Source organism: Rhamphochromis longiceps, linkage group LG12, assembly GCF_057381845.1.
Source record: "Rhamphochromis longiceps isolate RC_006_pf linkage group LG12, R_longiceps_female_GT1.1, whole genome shotgun sequence".
NCBI classification, from domain to species: domain Eukaryota; kingdom Metazoa; phylum Chordata; class Actinopteri; order Cichliformes; family Cichlidae; genus Rhamphochromis; species Rhamphochromis longiceps.
The window spans coordinates 34560618-34582028 of NC_140568.1; the positions used below are offsets into that span (position 1 = coordinate 34560618).

The window sequence follows — 21411 nt, forward strand, 5'->3', positions numbered from 1 at the left end:
AAGACTCTGACAACAAAATGCAGATGGGAATATGCGATCATTGCTTGTTTTTCTTTTCTTTTTTTAATAGTTTTTCAGAGAAGGCTTCTTTAGCTTCATTGTTTCATTAGGAGAAAATACGATCAGCTTTGAGGAGATATAACTCTTGTTTTCATTAGCACCTCCCCAGACATGGATTAGAATACACAAAAAAATAACAGAAGTACAGTGCTACTGTTGTCCTTCAACCCACCAGTGCTCACGGAAGGAAATGACAATTAAAAAGTAAAAGACTGGCCGATATTGCGTAATAGGATCACAGGAAAAAAATAAAAGGTGTCTCCTTTAATGAGCTAGAGAGTTTACATTGGTACATTTTTTTTTTTTAATTGTATTTAATTTTTTATTTTTTTTTTATGCTGGGGGAAAGTGGATTGCGGTGAACTTGAAATCTTGTTTCCTTCTAAATGGTTGTTTCAAAGACAGGAACAAGTCTGCAACCACTTGCAGGAGAATTCACATTAGGCAAGTTCATATAAACTACTTTCAGAGTCAGATTTAAAAAAAAAAAAAATCCCTAAATAGTAATTGTTGCAGGACTGCAATTTAAGTGCCAAATAACACAGGTAAGCAATCGGCTCGTTGCAAATGAGCTGCACTCAACAGCACAGACTGACTCAGATTGACTGGACCGTGTTGGAAATCTGTATACATTTTTATTTTTTTTTTTAAATTGGATGAATATTATTTGAAAACCTTTGCCAGTCTGTAATAGTTCAATTAAAGTCTTATGTTTGTTTTTTTGTGTTTCAAACATCTGAAGTCATGCTTTTCTATGAAGTTTATTCAGTTGGTATTTTTAGGAAAAGGGGTTGCTACTTTAAACTGTAATTGTAAAAGCAGCAGTTTTAAGCATTAGTTTAGTGCTTGCTGCTGAACTAAAGACTGAACTGAACTATGCAGTCCTGCAGCAGGCATAATGTCGTCTAGACTTTGAGCCCCAGATTAACATCTGGAGGGGATGGTCCTCATACACATGTGCATGCTGTCACATAAATTGGAGATGAAAGCGCCAACACAAACATCTGGTGTGGAAACGAACAACATGGCACAGGCCTGCAGTGGATCTGCAGATCGAGTTACCATGGTTATAGATCCTTCAAATGTCCAGCAGCTTGTGTATTTTGGGATGATTTAAAATAACCACAACAGTTGTCTTTGTTCCCTCTTGTCTCACTCTTTCTTCGCTGCTTTCCCATCTCTCTAATATCGTCTCTCTTACAAACATGAATACTTTCCCTGTTTTTGTCCTGTTATGTTTGCTTTTACATAATGTGACATTTCATGATTATAAAACTGCAGATTTTGATTTTGTTGTGTAATGGCATATACTCAGTTTCAGTTCTCTCCTCTCTCGCTCCAGTTCCCCATGTTTTTGTGGTGGGGGTGGGATGAGGGAACGACACAGATTTCCGATCATCACCGGCAGACAGGCTACTGGGATACTTTCTATTCTATTCCACATCTCAGAGATGATTCACAGCACTGAGAGAGTCATAGGCTAGGCAGCACTGAGCTTAATTAAGTGCCATCATTTCTTGTGTTGTATGTAGTATTCATTGCTTAGATTAATAACTCATCATGTGACAATATTAAGGGACAGTGGTTTAGTATGATGTTCTTATTTTTGTAGTTATGGCAGGGATTTCTGTGATAACACTGAGCTAATATTTTGCATAGAGGAAATTTGTCTTGCCCACAGATTTTAAACAGAGCCAAACAAAATCACTAGTAGCTTTTAGTAAAATTATTTAATGGAACACTTTGCTTATCACATGGCAGGAAAATGCACAGATATGAGAATCACTGCCTTATTGATTATGCTTACTTGAGTAGTCTCCCCTTGGAAGGCTGATGCTGATACAGGAAAAACACTCTTCATTAGACATATGTTCTGTTTTGAGCCAATGAGTATTCTAGCCCATTTTTCAAAAAATCTCTGTAAACTTTAGGTATGATTATGTGGGGAAAATCCCGTTAGATTGTCAGTTTCTGAAATATTAAGATCAGCCTGTCTGGCACGAACAAGCGTGCAACGTCCAAAACCACTTATGCAACTCACCATTGTGATGTTCATTCTAAACTTCAGCAAGTCGTCTTGACGACGTGTACATGCCTAAATGCAATGAGTTGCTGTAATGTGATTGGTGGATTAGATATTTGATAACAAACAGTTGAACAGGTTTACCTAACAAAATGTTGATAAATAATTGAGTGTAAGTGTCTAGTGAAGATTTAAACTTGGTAATAATTAGCAAGAGAAAAAATAAAGGCAGAGCTGCAGGGTAAAGAGTGTTAAAGGAGCTGAATGAATTGCTTTTGCGAAGTTTATTGTTGAGCCTTCCTGTCATGTTAAGTCACAGCCTAAAGTAGAGGTAAAAATTAAGAAGCAAATGATCGAATCCATCATCATATGCCTCAAAGATTGGCAGTGATAAAAGGAACTGATAATGGTGACAAATGGTTGTATGATGCAAAACAATTACTTCAAGCTCCTGATGGGAACACTTGACTCACATGTAAGATTTATTTATTTTTATTTCTCTCCTGTAGTGTTTCTATTCTGTGCTCGCTCGTATAAAACTGTTTTATTCACAATGGAAACCTTTCTTTGTTTTCACAGGAATAAGGTAATTAATAGATAATTAGACTTATAAGCGGAGTTAAAAATGGCCTCAGTATCAGAAACAAATTGATATCCATCCATAATTTCAAGTGCGATTCAAGTGTTTAAGTAGAAGGCCTCCACAATAACAAATGCCCACCATTAATGAAATCTAAGCCCCTGGTTAAAAATTGATGACTCTGAAATGAAAATCAACATGCCAAGAAGAATGAGGAGTGCTGCCACATTTGGTGATATTGTCTTTCAGTTATTACCTATAAGAATAACAGAATTACTTGCCTTATTGTCTCTGTACGACTTAGATCTTTTTGAGTCATTTAGCAGAGGCGATAGAGATTTTTGTTCTACAATTTAAATTACAATCTGGTCCTAACTCTTTAAAACTTGTCTGACTAGTTTGAGATGGCTTTTACATGCAATTATGAGTGTGCTTAAAGTGTCTTTAAAGTTCAGCTGGGCCCTCACTTTTCTCATAAGACCAATTTAAGGTGCTTAAGACATGCACTTGTTGAAGAGCCAGAAGGCTTGCAATACTCTACAGCTCTTGCCGCCTTCCTGAAACCATGTTTCAGCTGAGAGTCTGAATTACAATCGGCACATCAGTCACACGGTAATAACTCTTGCTTGTGATTAAATGCTATCTGTCAAATTAACTTATGTCTCACCTCCCTCCTCCTCCTTATCCTTGACCCTTTTGTGTCTCTCTGTGCTTCCTCCCCCTCTTCTCCCCCCCCCCCCCCCCCCCCCCCCCCCCCCCCTCCCCTCACGTCCTCTCTTATACTGCCTCCTCCTTTCCCCTTCTCTTGCTCCTTCCACACAGATGCTCCCAACCGCCCAGCTTGGCAGGAGTGATGGGATGTGTCATCTAGGTATTACAACTATCCCAACATCTTACACTGCAAGCAGGAATATGACTGGGTGGGAGAGGATATTTTGGGAGGGCTTTAGGTTGAAAATGTCAAAAACTGAAAAATGCAACAAAATCCAACACAGACGATGAGCCGCAACAAAAATGGGATTCGCAAGCAACGTGGACAGCTGCTGACATTTGATAACAGTTTAAAGATTAAAAATGTAAGCATGTAGTTTTTCGTAGAGCAAATGGTTGGAAAACTATATCTGGCTTCAGTAAACTGAGACCAGTATCACAATATGAGTGTCTGCATCTTTCCGTACCATGATACTCCTGCAGAGCTGTTAAAACGTATTAGAATTCCAGATCATTCAGTAACGAGCAAACGGGAAATGCATCAAAATAATTGTTTTAGTTCATACTCCAGTCAAGATCTAGTGATCAGAAATGATTTAACTTTAAAAAAATAATGTGGTACTTGATATTAAAATGTCTTTGAAAATCTTAACATATGCAAAATACAAATTTGAGGTTTTCTTTTCCGAGTGTAGTCATTTAGAAATATACAAAAGGCAGTCACCAGGATGCTCATGCCAGTAGTACTGTCTTCTAGATAGCGATGAGATGGAAAAGTACAAGTTCAATGAAAATTTGCTTTCCAGCCATCATTTTTGAGACCAAAGTGGTACTGAAGAGTCTATTAAACATATTTTGTGTAGAAAGTGGGGATAAAGGCCGTGGAAAAGGATGAAAGGTCTAGTCAAACATTCTTGATTAAGCGACACGTATACCTTAGCTTGTGACAGATGTCAGCGAGGACTGGTTTCTTTAAAAGTGCAGTTAGAGGGATCAACCAAGCCATAAAAAAAACCTTTGGTTTCTAGTAATTATAGCATGTCTCTCCTCCTTAACAGTGACAAATACAGCTGCAGTCATGCAATATCACTTCACTGAAGTTTAAAAAGCTGTAACAAACTACAAAAATAACAACTGGTGACATAAACCACACTTACAAAAAGTGCTGGTGGGTATATTTTCTTTCCTGTGTGGAGATCTTCACTTCCTGCATTGGCAATCATTTATCAGAGTATTTATCAGATGTATACAGCAGTTTTCACTCAGTGAGAATTTGTCCGTGTGCTCATTAATACAGCTGTCCTAATGAACGTCACTATTATTATTTTTGTTCAGTTATTTAGACGTGTAAATATGCATCTGGAGTTTGTTTCTAGTTTATCACATTGGAAACCTATGCTTACATCTGTGTACATCTGGGACATTTATGTAATTTCTATATGTTTGCGTGCGTTATTGTCACAACAAGACAGTTCATGCATATTAATTAAAATTCTACACAGGCAGGAGCACCACACCAGGGACATGTGAATACATGAACACCTGGCTTTTGGATGATAGGTCACATGTAAAATACTCGCAGCATTTTATCCTCTAGGGATGTGTCAGTTGACCACAAAAGGCACAGTTTAAATTTGTAAACCAGTTTAGGCATAAACAAAAAGAGATCAAAACAGAAATGACATTGATTTAAAAAAAATAGTACGTCTTATGCACCATGCCTGCTAAAACTCCTTCTCTTTCTGCCTCCTGCATCATCGCACAGTGATCTTTGTTCCTGTTGTTATCAAATACTATTTTTCTTTTAATGGGCTCTCCTCTTTGTGCCTTTTTTTGTTTGTCAAAGACCTGTTTGCAGCATGGATTACTGATTGACATGTATCCCTTGTTAGTTCACAAGTTATCTGGTTATTGATAATTTGTGCAGGCTGTTTTGATTAAGGCAGATTAAGATGACCGTTTTCTTAATATAGTGAAAAATGATCTGTATAATGACCAGAGCGGTGTTTCTTGGGTTGTTTTTGTTTGACTAACAAAACATTAAGGTATTATATAATCAAGACTTGCTTAACTTTTCACATATGAATGTAAAAGCAAGCAAAAAAAACAAAACAAAGTGAATTGTAGGAAAAAAATATTCTGTCAACTAGACAGAAAACCAATCACACTGATAAACTTTCTGTTAGATCCACAAAGTTCAAAAGGAGTAATATTTGTGTCTTCTGGATTTTTAAAAAGTAGCTTTGGACCTGGAATTACTTTCAAAATCCATAAATGTAGTAGTGGCATAAAGTTGCATGTGAACAGTTACATGCTGATTTCTAGACCTGTGAGTAGTTTTCACTTCCCAAATCTTCTGTGAACTCTCTATCAGGATGTAAACAGATTATATAGCTCCAATAAGCGGATCTTACTTAATTAGAACTATGTCATAATTATTTCTTGTGCTTTTACAAAACTTCTTAACTTTGTCTTGGTTCTTCAAAAGACACCAGGTATCAATAATGCAGATCTTGAAGTGAAAAAGCAATATCTTAGCTAGTTAAATATGTATTGAACAATGGCTCATGATCCCTTAATGAACAGTTCAATTTAATTGTGTTTATGCTGTTGCTTTATTATTGTGAATCACACTAAGAATAAAAAAAAACAAAGTCTGAGAATTTAATATATTCCACCAGAAATTTTGACCCATCATCCCCTGCAGTGCCCTGATTTTATCACAGGAATGTTGCCCTTGTAAATAAATCAAATATTAATCCCTCCTTATCTGTCTCATTTTCTAAGCAGAAGAGGCACTCCTAGACGATGTAATCACCCTGAAGGATTCATCTGAAACCACACCACAACAAGACCAAGGAGTAACAGAGAACGAGAAAGAAGACGAAGACACAAGCATGGGCGTGGGGAAGAACACCACCTCCAAATCGATGGACAGCAGCAGTGAAGCAGGAAAATATGAAGAGGAGTGCAAACATGGGGCAAATTTCTACCCAATTCCGGTACATACAACCATAAATACAATGTTCCCACAGAGACCACAGCCACACCTAAAGCATGCTTGTATAATGAAGACAAAGACAGGGGTTTGCACATAGTTGGGATTGTCCTACATCTCCTCACATTACTCTTTTCTGACTCACGCAATCATATTTGGCATTGCTTTTTGCCTGGAATGTGTTGGAGCAGACAGTCGCACACGAACCTCTTACTTCATGGTCACTTAATGCATGCTGCAGCCAATACTTTTTCCATCCATTTCCTCTGTTTGTCCTCTTGGCACCAGGCCGCTGCCTTATGTAGGTCAGTGGGCAAAATCACAACAGAGACATTTATCAAATCTGATTTCCTCCACACAAATATGCTTGTTAATTCTTATAGCTCCATTAAATTAAAACATAGCATGTTTTAAGAGATTCTTTTTCATACGTGTTTTACTTCTTGCAGGAGATTTGCCCATGTTCTGTGCTGACAAGAGAAGCTATTATGCTCCTTTTAAGTTTATATTTTTGGTCTACTAGAATTGCGTTGCATGATTCAAAGATTAAAATAATTCTTATTTATCTTACACTCTATCTTACTGAAGCCCTTAATAAAAGCCATTTGGGATTCTTTAACACTAAGCCAACTGATTGACTGCCCCTTACAATTAGGAGAGTGTGGACTGTTGTGCTCAGTCAGGTCTGTGCAGCAGAGATAACCATCTTCCAGATATCTGCAGTTGCTAATCCTGCACAGCCAAGAGAACGAAACTGTCGAAATCAGAGCGTTTAGAATAGTATGAAGTATGAACTTTTGCCTTGAGATGAATACTTGCACATACACTGTCTTTTAGACCCTGTTTCTTCTAGACTACTTAAAGAACACCTACCGTTAATTAATGCTTCATCTTAAATATGACCAACTTTTATTAGTGAAAATTACAAATGATTTTCTTATGGCCACTTCTCACAGTAAGGTTTATTATAGAGTTACCACCTGTATCTGGTTTTGGACCAGGGTAGATCCTCGACATGCGCAGGGATCAGGTCATGAGGTCTGGGGACTGGCCAAGATCCCCTTGAGGCGTCTTAAGACTGGAGAGGAGAGAGACATTTTGACTACCTATATGTTAGCATGTTGGTCCCATAACAAGGCCCCAGGTAACAGAAGGACTGACTATTTATAATTATCATCATCTTTATTTATAAAGCACTTTAAAACAACCACAGCTGACGTAAAGTGCTGTACATTGGAACTAAATCATAAAATTACATAAGATATAAATATAAGTAAAATAATTTGTAACTTGTAAGAAACCCCATGTGCTCTCCATTATTTGCACAGCTTTGCAGATTAAGTTTCACATACAGCACGAGTTAAAAATGAACCCAGCCTGTCCTACATGCAATATAAAATGACTGTTTACAGTTAACAATATCCATATTGTTTCCATACAGTCTAAAAGTGTTCACATTGAATAAGGTACTTTTTCATTTTAGAAAAAGTCTTAGTTGTATTAGCAGAATCTTTTTTCCCCTAAAGCAACTCTAATTTGGCACTTCTCCAGAATATTTCCATATAATGAAAAAATTAAAAACAAAACAAAAAACACACAAAAAAGAACCTGAAATTTCCTTCAGGAACTGGTGAAGATTTAAATAGTGCTAGCAAACATCCTTTCATGTCCTAAAAGAGGGGGGAAAACATGAAATTAATTTTCATGTGGCTTCTTAATACCCTTAAATGTTTAAATAATCAGGTGACACAGGTTAAGCAAGGTATAAACTACGATAAATCCTCCCATAGAGCTTTGAGGGTGACCATGGAGCCAGCTGGTTTCCTGTTAGAAACTTAGATAAGCTTTGTTCCCTCTTTAAAAGAATTTTCTCTGGAGGCATTTACTGAAGCTGTTCAGTGGAACACAAAGGGAAATAAAACATGAACCTGACATTTTGTGTGCATTTAATTGTCCTGGTGATCTGACATGTTTCCCTGATAACCTTCAATATCCACTCCACCGCTCAGAGTTTAATCTGGAGGCCTATGCATGCCATATGTTTGCATGTGAGGACTGTAGAGTAAAAACTCTGGGTTTGGTGGGCACATTTGCATACACTCCTGACTATGCAAACTACTGCTTTCTCTCCTCCTCGTTGCTGATTGTTCTTAACCTAAATGCTGTGACAAATGCAGCAAAGCCGCACTCTCGTACATAAACCTCAAATGCATATTCAATTATTGAAATTTGTTTGAATGGTTACAAGTTTGCATACTGTAGGAAGCACATGTCCATGTCCAGGGGACATAAGTGCATCCGGCCTTCCACACTGCGTAACATATAGACTGGCGCACACACACAAATATTGACATTGCTTCAGCTTGCATGTTGGCACGCTGACAAAACCTACATTGAAAGCGAAAGGTATGAGCATTGCGCCAAACCTGCTTTTGAGAAACTGTGATTTTTGTTTTTTCCTGCATGCTCTGGCAAATTGGGATAGTAAAATGTTGACGTGAAACTCTTTGTATTTGTTTAGGTGGTGGTAAATGGAGTCAGCGGCGCCAGTGGTGACCAGGACACTGAGAACACAGAGCTGATGGCCATCTACACTAAAGATAATCAAGGAGGCGAAAAGGTAACTTAGGAGTAAAAACCGTCAAAGTGAATTCCTCATGAGTTTTTGTAGTCATCTTAAAGGATGTTTTTGAAAGAGCCAAGTCACTATTTTGGCACAATGACTCAAAAAGCGTACTCATAAAGTGCTTTTGTTGACTCTGTGGGGTTTTTTTTGGGGGGGGGGTTGTTTTTTGTTAGCAGCGCTCAGCAAAACAATTTCAGTGATTTCCTTTTTTCCCCCCAACTCATCTTTCACCTACATACTTGAGATTGTTATCAAAGACTGATTTATTAATAATAAAGCAAACAGCCCTCAATGCTCCACTGGTCTAAAGACCTAGTGATGTCTCTGTGATGTGTAGCAAAGTTTGCTTTGTTTCTTTAAAAATCACATCCAGTAAGTTTTAATAGATGCTTTTCACCTTTTGTTTTGAGACAACAAAAATAAGTAAGCAAAGTTTTTATCTATTCTAAAAATGCTGACCTTAAATGTTATTGAAAAGGGGTATGCAAATCTTAAAGAAGTTTTTATTTCTCTAAAATGTTCTTCCCATAAAAGGCTGAATTTGCACTGATGCCGTAGCTACAGGATGTAGATCAGGGAATGTATACCCATGTCTTACATTGTTTATAAAAACAAGCCAAAGTGAGCTATGACCTCCATTTTTTTTTAACAGTAAGTGGCAATCATGAAGCTTAAAACCTGTAATTATGATAAGTATCCATTCATGGGTTTTCCCCGAAAACAAAAGCCATATCATTATAAGTAAAACCCTTTCATGTGATTCACTATTTATAGTATAAACTTCTGCTGTAAACATGCTGTTGTTTTCAATTCTAATCTCCAAAGTAGAAGTTAGAAAAATTATGTTTTGTTGTTCTGTTTTCCTGGTTTATTTTTGTTTACATAAAAACTTTAACCTCATTGTAGTACAGAAAGATGCTGATGAGATATTTAGTAGAAAAGACCAACTCATCAGAATGACTCCTTATCTTCCTCTGTGGTTCTCTGCTCTCAATGTCACCATGACACTGCACTTTTCTGTAAGACAGAAATTTACCTCTGGTATTTTTCCATTCATAAAATTCCACAGATCGGCTCAGACATGTTCCACTGACGTAACATTATTTTCCAGTACATGTCATATAGCATGCATGTAAAGAGAAGTGTAGATTAACAGGATACAGTTTCTTTGTGTTTCATTGTCTGTGTAGAGCTCTGTCTGAGACATTTAACAGAGCTCTCCTCAGATCTGCTCTGACACGTTTCTCTTGCACTAACACAACATGTGGCAGCTATTTTCCTGTACATCCTATGTAAAGTACATGCACTGATGCAAAGGGAAGTGGATTAAAATGATAATACTGTTTGTGTTTCATTATGTGTGTAGAGCTCAATGTCTGAGACATTGGACAGTACAGACAGTATTGATGCAAGGAGGTCGGATATGATCTACACCATTGAAGACACCCCACCCTGGTATCTCTGTGTGCTCTTGGGATTACAGGTAAACCTACACATTAAATTGTTTTAACCTCCTAGGACCCTGCGTCCACATATGTGGACATCACATTTTGGGTTATTTAGACCAAAGTACTCAATTTTGCTGTACAGGGGCCTGATATCCACTTACGAGGACATTATACTGCTACTGTTCTATCAAAATTCTAAATGAATATCCTCATATGTGGCTCTCATTTTTCTTAGAAACAAAAATTAAGTAAAAAAAAAAATCTGGTAATTCTTTGTTTTTACATTCATGAGGACCCAATCAGCCCAACTATCAAAGAGAAATTAAAAATGCATGCTGTGGAAGAGTTTGGGTCTTAGGAGGTTAATATGGACTGAGAATGTCAAATACACACTCTATGATAAGGGTGTGGCAGATGCTTTTTAAGCTATGTTTTATGTCAGTGACGTCTATTTTTTTTTTTCCTTCTGTCCTCTTAATCCAACTGTGCTCAGAATATAAATCAGTTTAATAATCTGCCTGTTAAGAATGGTTAGCTGATGCATAAATGCAAATATTAAATTAACTGTTCAGTTCACCTGAGACTTCTTTGTGGTTTGCACAGGTAAACAGGCTAAACAGGCTTTTCTTTAGATTTGGGAATTTCCAGGTGGAGCAAGGTGGGAGCGGAACTGGATTGTCCACTCCCGTAGTAGAGAACTGGATGACTGGTACCCTGATTATAAATGGGGAAATAGACTAATCTGTTCTGGGAATATGGTAACCATATAAACAATGCAGATAGTTTCATTTGAGGGTCAAAGACTTCCCATTATATTTTCCACTTATGAGCCTAAAGGAATGATGGTGAGGATCCAAATTATAAAACTAAACATTTGTGCTTTGTTATCGGGGGCTTTTGGGAAGGGGGTGGACTAAATTTCTATAGTAGATGGTGGAAAAAAATAGGAACGACCTTCTGCCATCTTGTCTTTCCAGCACTACTTGACATGTTTCAGTGGAACCATTGCGGTGCCGTTCCTCCTCTCTGAGGCGATGTGCGTCGGCTTTGATCAGTGGGCAACCAGTCAGCTCATAGGGACCATCTTCTTCTGTGTGGGGATCACTACCCTGCTACAGACCACACTGGGCTGCAGGTATGCACACACACCTCTCTTCCCCCGCTGTCTCTCATCCCTGAGTAACTGTGAGTGTGTTTAGGCGTTACATGAACTGAGTAAATGAATTACATCTTTTTAATTTAGAGCTGCAGATTAGTCCAATTTGCATCCACAAAGATACGCACTACTACATACAAGCTTTATTTATCTTTTACGTGTAGTTTCTATCAAAATATGGATGAGTAGCATTTTAATTTCTCTGCTGTGTTTCTGTAATATTTTATGAAATTGAGACAACATGTGGTTCTTCTATTGCATCACTTCTGGCCAAGCAATGTGAAAAACACGGAAGCAATAACTGATTAACCACGGGCATGTCTTGGTCAGTAGTGACTTTTCCAGGAGGGATGGCCTGTTTACCAGTTTAGATGTGTGGAATGATTCGCTTTGACCCCCTTTCTCAAGAATGTATCGCGTTTTGTCTTCATACTTGTTTTTCTGGAAATACAAAGAATTAAACTCTTCATTTGGTAACGGTCCCTCTGCACTATTTCTACACTTTCTACTTTTGTTTGTTATTTACGACAAACATAAAATCAGACATGCTTAATGTGAGGTATGTTTTGTAATCGGTGATTCACCCTTATTCAGCTCTTAAGGTTATATCACTCCTATCACTTGCCAGAAAATAATGACTGGTATAAAATGTTATCTGTTGTCATGGATATTATCACATCTCTGGGGTCTGTTTTAATGAAAGTTGAGTTATGATGGCAAGAGGTGCTGTTTTTCTTTCATAAAGAAGGAGCAGTTGCGCGAGAGAACCCTGGCTCGTTTTCTTTCTTTCCTTTTTTTTTTTATTATTAAACCTAATCTTTCAATCCTGTTGTGGAAGAGTCTTGGTCTCGTTATCATGCTGCACAGCAGCAGCAACACCGGCCAAATCACCTCACTCATATAAACCCAGACAGTCGCACACACAGGCTGTTCATTTTAACACTGACTCTATGACTTTTACTGATACTTTGATGGAAAGGAAAAAAGTGTGTGAAAGTTATCCTGCCTCCTCCTTTTATTTTATTAACAGACAAATAGTGGCTTAAAAATCAGCACCTTGTAGAAAAAGATATACACTCATCACATTACATGTGGTCACCTGTAAATCTCTAATCAGACAATCACATTAAGGATGCAGTTAGTCATCCAAACACAATGAGGAACTGATAACATTCAACCCAGCTGCGTGACTTTGGTGGCAGTTTGGGTATTTCAGAGACTGCCCCTTTACTGGGGTTTTATACACACACACACACACACACACACACACACACACACACACACACACACACACACACACACACACACACACACACACACACACACACACAAAAATTTCCAGAAAGGTTTGAGCTGAGAGAAAGTCTCAGGTTACTTGTTAGAACTAAGGTAGGCATGTGAGCATCAACACATCAATCCTTGATGTGCTGTAGCAGTAGAAGGCTACTCTAGAAGCGATACACAAAGGACGATTAGGAAAAATTATGCCTGCTCAGATGGTCGATTTCTGCTGCAACACTTGCATAAGCTCACACACGCGTAAACATGGATCTAACCTATGAGCTGTCAACAAATTAGGCTGCTGCTGGTGATGCGATGGTGTGTGGACCCTTTTTATAGCTTACTTTGAGCCTCTCAAGTCCAGCTGAAGATCATTTAGCACCACAGCTTACCTCAGTGTTGTTGTTGACCCTGTTGTTATCCTATTCACAATAACCATCTTCTAGTGGCTGTTTTTGTCCGGCTAATGCACCTTGTCACGAAGTTCGTATGATCTCAGGCTGTTTGTTTTGAAAGCAACAGTGAGTTTACTTGACTGAAATAGCCTCCCGAGTCACCGGAGTAATCTCAGTGCACTTCTATGAGCTCAAATTGTGGTCATAAATATTGTGCGTGCGTGCGTGCGTGCGTGCGTGTGTGAGAGAAAAGGTTTTGTGTGTGGACTTGGCCAAAAAAATATGTGTGCAACTCTGCGCTCAAGTTCCAAGTGTGGATTTTGACCCTATTTTTCTTCTTTCAGCTGATTGGTCAATGTCATGTCAATCACAAATGTAACTGTTTAACTGTTGTCCTCCTCTTCTGGGTCTGTACTTTCATTAAAAAAAAAAGTTTTTAGGGATGAGTCACTGGACAACAGCACAACCCCAAGTAGATTAAACCCTCTGAAACCCTTTTGACAACTAATAAATTAATAGCAACTACAGCTGATACATTTGGCCAGTTCCTCCACTATTAACTGTAATACATGAAACATTAATTGGGGCTGTCATACCTTCAGAAAGTGATTTAGTCCTGAATCGTCACTGATTTGTGCAAGCTGAGCAAACAGCCTTACGTTTATTGGTAATTTTATTAGCCCATTGTCTTGTCCTTTTTTTCCCACAACTTATTTTACAGACAGTTCATGTGGACATATAATGGGTCAATCTGAAAGTGAAGAAGCTGCCCCCTGTTGGACAATGTGGCAAACTATTTCAGACACTCTATACAACTTGCATTTTAACATTTGAGTTTAGTCCTCATTTCCATTTAGATGTTGATATGTTTCTGTGACAGAACAGATCTGGAGACTACAAAACTGACAGCTCTGCAAGGGTTAGTGGTCTCCAACGTCTGAAGACATAGTCTAACAATGTAGTGAAAATATTCTGTGTTTTAGGACCACAACAGTGCTGCATCCCACTTTTCCCATAATGCGTCCCACTAAAATCTGATTGCCTGGTAAATATCTACATCTTTCAGTGTCTGTGCCAATTATCAGCCACAAATGTAATGTCTCAGCATCAGGCTGAGGTTAATATCAGCTTTTGATATCAGCAGAAAAGGACAGATTTTTGTTTTGTTGTTTTTGTTTTTTCGGTTGCTGATTAGTTGTTATAGTTTAAAAAGTAAATTCTGTACATGCAAAATATTTTTTTCCCCCTGTGAACTGATGAGTTTCTATCAAAATATAAACTTTATCTCCAGTCTTACATGATGCTATAAATGCCAGAAAAAGGATCATTAAATATGTAGATTGTATATGTTTACTGATTGTGTAGTAGAGTGCTCAAAAACATCTAAAACATAAATCACATGCTCAGTTTTTGCTTTTTCATAGAAAAGATGGGGAGGGGGGAGACTGAAACACAGTCTGGTCTTTTTTTTCCTTTTTTTTGTTAAGCCCGTCATTGTTGCCATACCAGCAGCTTCCCCTCTCTCAGGCAGTGCTGCCCTGATGTCACAGACGGTGCTTATCTGTCCATCTCTCAGTGGATTCGTTTCTCCAGAGAAATGTCACTGAATGGAAACCACTAAGGGAGGGAGAGGATAAAAGCAGGGGGGAAAGGGAGACAGCAACAGTGTATCTGTAATAGTCATACTCCATCACATCTGGATTGTTTATAATGTACCAGATAACTCCCTAACAATGAAGGGAAAAAAAAAAAGAAAAAATGAAGAAAAAGGCAGATCAGCATGGACAAAAACTGTTATTCTAGGCTGATTATTTATGCATATCCCAGCCCATCAGTCCTCTGGGCCTCTCTCTGTTCATTAGAATGTCATGTTGGTGCTCAACATTTAAATATTTCTTCACCTGACTATTTCTCTAACTGCATGTTCAAACCTGTTAACAAGCCTGGTTACAGACATATTCATCCCTGCTCAGATTTCTTCAGCTATCAAGTGACTGACTCGATCGTATCCACAGTGATAGACTGAATGCAGGACGAGGGGGGGGAAGGTTTGGAGATGTGTACTGAGGAATGACGCAGAAGAACACGTGCAGAGCTGTAAAGAGGTGGAAAGTGGGTGGGGGTGATATGCAGTGAAGATTTCTGAGTCATCGTGCCAAGTGAGGTCAATCAAAAAGGGCAAAATGCTTTTCCAGGAAAGGTGAAAGTGTCTCTCTTTTTACCCAAAGTGTCCTGCTTGTGTGCACAGCTGCTACCTGCAAACATGAGACTTGTATACACAGAAATGTTTAGTGATTTGTTTTACAGTTACACATTGAAGCACACATGAAGCCTACATGACGAAACAGATTTTAAAAATGAAAAGCAAAGAAAACATTACAGCAATAATGATAAACATGAAAAGGGTAAAAACACGGGGATAAAGTTGAGTTAAAAATATTTTGTTTTATGGAGCCAACCATCAATCTTGAGGCCCACATAAAATTTTCTGGAGTTTTTTCATTGATTTGTATATTTGCACTGACAAGAAGACTTTTAGTCGAAACAAACAGATGTGCTGCCAATTCATAATTAGCGCTCATGAAATCTCACTTCCTCTTAAGAAACATTTCCTTTTTCCTTCCCACTACCTCGCCTCTTTTTAACTGTCCTTAGATTAGTCAGCAGCAGTCCAGGTGTATTCTCATGCAATACTGTCAGTGATGTTTTTAAAAAATGGAAATCAAGGTCAGGTGGAGCAGCATGTGGGGGAGTACTTGTGAACACTCATCTAATTTTGGCTCACTGAAACTAAAAATGATACTTGGTCTAGTCTAGTTTTTAATGATTGTACTGCTAGGGTTACAAATCAGAAGTTCTTAATTGAAACCAGATATGACTAAAACCCCCTGAAGTTTGGCAAAAATGTCCCAAATGTGACTAATTTTTAAACAGCCACACTTCCTAAACTATTTCTACAACTTTGATGAAATTTAGCTTATGTGAAGTCTGTTTTTAACTCTTGTCAAAACATTTTATGCAGCTAGTGAAAGTGTTTCACAGCACCTCAGCTAGATGGGGTATCTCACCCTAGACAAGCAGATTTGGCTCCAATTAAATTATGAATTGAGGCTGAATAACCCTGTTTTTAAATTGTGAACTGTCAATAAATACATTTTGAAAAAGGTCATCTTTTTGTTCAGTACATCACAACTAACCCGAAATGGTTCTCTTATTTCTTAAAGAGATGGCTTAGTTGGCTTAAGTGTTTAATATCTAAAGTGAGCTTTTCATGTTTTTCAGGCTTCCTTTGTTTCAGGCCAGTGCTTTCGCCTTTCTCGCACCAGCCAGAGCCATCCTGTCACTGGAGAAATGGAAGTGCAACAACACAGGTGAAGAGAGGACTGTCATCTATCTTTACTTTACAATATATTATATCTCAATGGTCTGGCTGGCTTTCAGTGGGAAAGCCTTGCAAAGATCTGTGATTCGTTGGTTTCTGATCGCTCATCTCCTCGTCTTTTTCCACAAGCAGATATTCCAGCATTAAACGGTACAGAGCTCCTCAACACAGAGCACATTTGGCAGCCCAGGATACGAGAGGTAAGGCAAAGAAACATGCACACGCTCACACATACACTCACTCACACTGTTCCAAACCACATCTTTGTGGGAAGGGGTGACTGACTTTACTGCAGGTTTTCTCTAAATGTTGTTGAACTGCACTTAAATAACACATTTTTGAACAACTAAATTTGAAAAGTATGTCTGTTAAGCTGATGTTTAAAAAGTTGAACATTGTATATATGCTGCTAAAATAGAGACATTACTGTTTTCTATATGTCTGCAGGGTTTGGGTTTGTGTGACACATGCTCTTAATTTGCGTTAACCTTTTGCATTTGCGTAAGCCGGTTGAGTAATTGTTTGTTATGTGACACGTGAATGAGGCGAAACTCGATCAGACTGAATCAGATTGTTGAATGAAGGAACAGACGTTTGATAAAATGTGACAGAGGAGAACAGAAAGACCAGGCAAACAGGATTATCGCTGTCAGCGCTGCCGACTCTGTTACCTTGTGCTATACAATCACAGTGTTTGCTTTTAATTCATAAATTTGAGGGTTTTTATTTAATGCTTAAGTACTGATATGTGCAAGTACAGTGTAAACAGACCTAGTTAATACTAAGCAAACTGACAGTGAGCAGTCTCACAATAGCCTCACATACAAAACCTTACTTTGTGTTTTGATTTATGAAAATGTTCATTTTGCATGAATCTTGGTAGGTAGGTAGGTAGGTAGGTAGGTAGGTAGGTAGGTAGGTATATATACACACGTGTGTGTGTGTGTGTGTGTGTGTGTGTGTGTGTGTGTACGTACATATATGTCAGCTCACGTGTTTCTGCAGAACAGAAATTTATTTATTTTATTTTTGTTTTGACAGATCCAAGGTGCCATCATTGTGTCATCCATGGTTGAGGTGTGCATTGGCATGCTGGGTCTCCCCGGGATGCTCCTGAAATACATCGGACCTCTGACCATCACTCCCACCGTGGCCCTCATCGGCTTGTCTGGTTTCCAGGCTGCAGGGGAGAGGGCTGGAAAACACTGGGGTATTGCTATGCTGTAAGTATGGACACGCCAATGTGTCCTCAATAACACTGTCTTTAAAAAGACACTATCTAGAGTTTGTTTGTCTATGGGGAAAACATGCCATTGGTAAGTCAAAATTTCGGGTTAGTATCTCAAAAGTTCAAGGTATGTCTGAGTTGAGATGATTCAAAATTTTGACTTACTTGGCAAGTTGGTTTTTTTTTTTTTTTTTGGTTTTTTTTTAATTTAAATTCTTTGTTTTCAGTTATGGAAACAACATAGTTTTCCTTTTAAATGTTTTCGTCATGATACATTTAGAGGTACATTTAACTTTTTTTTTTTTTTTTTTTTTTTTTGACAGCTGGGGTGTAACATTGTGGTGCTTTCCAGTTCCATATAAATTATATTCCTATACTCTACTATAGAAACGTTGCATGATTTACAGTTTAAATAAAATATCCCTATTTATCTCATACTCAACTTTGGTTCAGTCCATCTGTCCTAGCGTCTCTCCCTTTAAGACAGCTTTCTTCTGATTGGCTGCCCCTCACAGACAGAGGGTTGAAACAACAGGTGGGTGGGTCTTCTCTAGTTAAAGCCAGACCTGAGTGGCTAAGATGACCACACTAAAACTTAATCTAGGAAGCACTTAACCCTGGATCATGTGGGCTGTGAAGCTACAGAGGGCTGACTCATGAAGGATGATGCACTTCATAATGTGATGTTCAGGTGGTGACATCAGCTTCTGCTGTGTCATAGCTGTTTACACTGTAGCTCGAGGGCCTCTTCTCTCGCCCACAGGAATTGAGGTATTGTGGCTGTAATTGCAACTAATTTCTTGGGCCGTTAGGATAATTGATTGGCTCTTAAGCCTCTGGAGTCCTTGTCAGACATAGGCAGGACTTAAAGGAATATGTTTGCAGAATTGGTTGTCATGCAGAGAATATGCGGTATAACATGTCACCACTAAACTTAGGAGGATTGGTTCTCTCTGCAGGACTATCTTCTTGGTGCTGCTCTTCTCTCAGTATGCCAGAAATGTTCACTTTCCTCTGCCCATCTACAAAGCCAAGAAGGGCTGGACATCCTATAGGCTCCAGGTCTTCAAAATGTTTCCTGTAAGTACACAACATGCTGTAAGTGCCTGCATACAAACAGTGTCTAGACTTTTTGCTTTCATTCCAATTATTAATATTTTTCTCTCTTGTAAGTCACAAATTATTCAGCAGAGCAAACGTCCGTCTCCCCAGGTTGTCTGAGCACTGTGTAAATCAGTCACTTTCTTCCCCCTGCTGGTGAAGTGATTAAAAACACCATTAAATTATTTATTTGCTGCTCTTATTTTAATTTATACCTTTTTCATGAAACGATCTCAAATTACTTTTATGTCTTTTTATTGGCCTCAGGTCTTATGCTGCAATGCTTTTAAACTAATCATTAAATGATTTTTTTTTCCTAGTCCAAATGTGTAGAATGGTTAGTCCACATGTGAAGTCAGACAGCATGATGTGAACAAAGCTGTATCCAAAGAAGATCCAAACACTCACCTCCTGATGTATTAGTTTATTAGCTTCTAGGATAAACAGGTCTAAGTATAACCAAGGCAAATTTAATTTAATAAACTGATGCATACACCCCAAAAGGTCATGATTTCTTTCACATACTCTGCATATAAACAGATAGCTGGAGAGAAGTAATAAAAACATATACAAAAAGGGTAAAGGGTGTTGTTGTTTTTTTTTCTTCATGTTTTTGATGTTATGTAAAAGTCTGATAAGCTTTTTCTTTTCTCTTTCATGCAGATCATAATGGCCATTCTCATGTCGTGGCTGTTATGTTTCATTTTCACTGTGACCGACGTTTTCCCACCAGATAAGGACAAATACGGTTTCTACGCCCGCACAGACGCACGTCAAGGGATCCTCTTAGTAGCACCATGGTTCAAAATCCCCTACCCCTGTGAGTGTGTTAATGAAGAGGAAGGTCTACAAATTGTATATATGCTGTAGACTGACTATAGAAATATAATATGAAAGTTTAAAGTTGGCATTAAGCATGATGATGGATAAAAATACCAGCATGTTTTACCTCTACAGTCCAGTGGGGCGTTCCCACGGTGACGGCTGCAGGTGTGATCGGTATGATGAGCGCTGTGGTGGCCAGCATCATCGAGTCAATTGGAGATTACTACGCCTGCGCTCGGCTGTCGTGTGCTCCTCCGCCTCCCATCCACGCCATCAACCGGTAACCTTTGTTTTTCCACCTCCTTATTTGCTCTCATACTTCAGTAGTCACAAACAGCCCAGGCAGTTTACTGTCTGGTCCGAACTATAATTATGATGTTTTTTTGTCTCTGCAGGGGAATATTTATAGAAGGCATTTCCTGTGTGCTGGATGGTCTTTTCGGGACAGGAAATGGCTCTACTTCCTCCAGTCCAAATATAGGCGTCCTGGGAATCACAAAGGTAACACACTATATGTTTTGGGGGTTTTTTTTATTCTTTATTTACTTTTTCTGTATTCATGTTACCTGCTCTTTATTTAAAAAGGTGTTTTAAAAGTCTTAATTGGTTCTCCAGGTGGGCAGCAGGCGTGTAATCCAGTATGGAGCTGCCATGATGCTGCTGCTGGGGCTCGTGGGTAAATTCAGTGCCCTCTTTGCCTCTCTGCCTGACCCAGTCCTGGGAGCGTTGTTCTGCACCCTGTTTGGTATGATTACAGCAGTGGGACTGTCCAACCTGCAGTTTGTCGACCTCAACTCCTCCAGGAACCTCTTTGTCTTGGGCTTCTCGATCTTCTTTGGCCTGATGCTGCCGAACTACCTCAAACAGAACCCACTGGTCACCGGTGAGTGCACGGAAGGGAAATCAAACTTTCAGTCACTCATTTTCACTTTTACAAGGAGCACCAGTAACAGTAGGAGAGTGCTGTGGGTCAGGAAGTAGTTGTTTGTCAATCAGAAGTTCAGTGACTTCTCCAGTCCAGAGATTAGATCAGTTTAACTTTGTGTCAGTGCTGTAACTTCAAAAACAAATTGTACTACATTCACGACTTCTGTCTTTCTCAGGCATTGTTGAAATTGACCAAGTGCTAAATGTGCTCCTCACCACTGCAATGTTCGTCGGAGGGTCTGTCGCCTTCATTTTGGACAATACCATCCCTGGTAAGGTTTTTAATTTCATTAGTTTGAACAAGAATGAATGTTTTCACATTTAATAGTGTTTTAAGTTATTGCTGCTTGAGAAAGTGATGGTAGTTTGTTGGAGCGTGCAAAAAAGTTTTTAAGGAACACGATCATAACATGTGGCTGTGACTGCCAAGCAGGTACAGGTATCGTACAAGGCACTACATGTGGGGGGTGGTCGTATGTCTGATCCTCGAGGTCATGCTGGGAAAGGTGGAAGAAAACATGGCTGAGAGAGTCGTCTGAGCGTAACCTGCTGCCACCTGGAAAATCAACTGAAGATGAATGGGCGGAGGCGCATCTTACGAATTTCTTTCCATCTTCACAAACATCAGAAAGTCACAGCAGCAGCAGAAGACTTGTGGAGCTTGTTCCTT

The 21411-nt window shown here is 38.8% G+C and overlaps 1 protein-coding gene across 9 annotated transcripts in view; it reads left to right on the forward strand.

The window, feature by feature from the left end:
• Positions 1–21411, forward strand: part of slc23a2 (solute carrier family 23 member 2) — a 37836-nt gene that overhangs the window by 12261 nt on the left and 4164 nt on the right. For 3 of the 9 annotated variants that reach the window (XM_085425983.1, XM_085425980.1, XM_085425982.1), the window contains 14 exons: positions 3486–3534; positions 6162–6376; positions 8894–8992; positions 10365–10481; positions 11424–11581; positions 16561–16649; positions 16793–16860; positions 17702–17883; positions 18848–18968; positions 19653–19809; positions 19947–20094; positions 20210–20315; positions 20430–20697; positions 20918–21013. In XM_085425983.1, coding sequence (XP_085282109.1) covers positions 3486–3534; positions 6162–6376; positions 8894–8992; positions 10365–10481; positions 11424–11581; positions 16561–16649; positions 16793–16860; positions 17702–17883; positions 18848–18968; positions 19653–19809; positions 19947–20094; positions 20210–20315; positions 20430–20697; positions 20918–21013 — 1873 coding nt within the window. The remainder of the gene's footprint in view (positions 1–3485; positions 3535–6161; positions 6377–8893; positions 8993–10364; positions 10482–11423; positions 11582–16560; positions 16650–16792; positions 16861–17701; positions 17884–18847; positions 18969–19652; positions 19810–19946; positions 20095–20209; positions 20316–20429; positions 20698–20917; positions 21014–21411) is intronic. The other 6 variants (XM_085425986.1, XM_085425981.1, XM_085425985.1 and 3 more) reach the window with 3 other exon arrangements.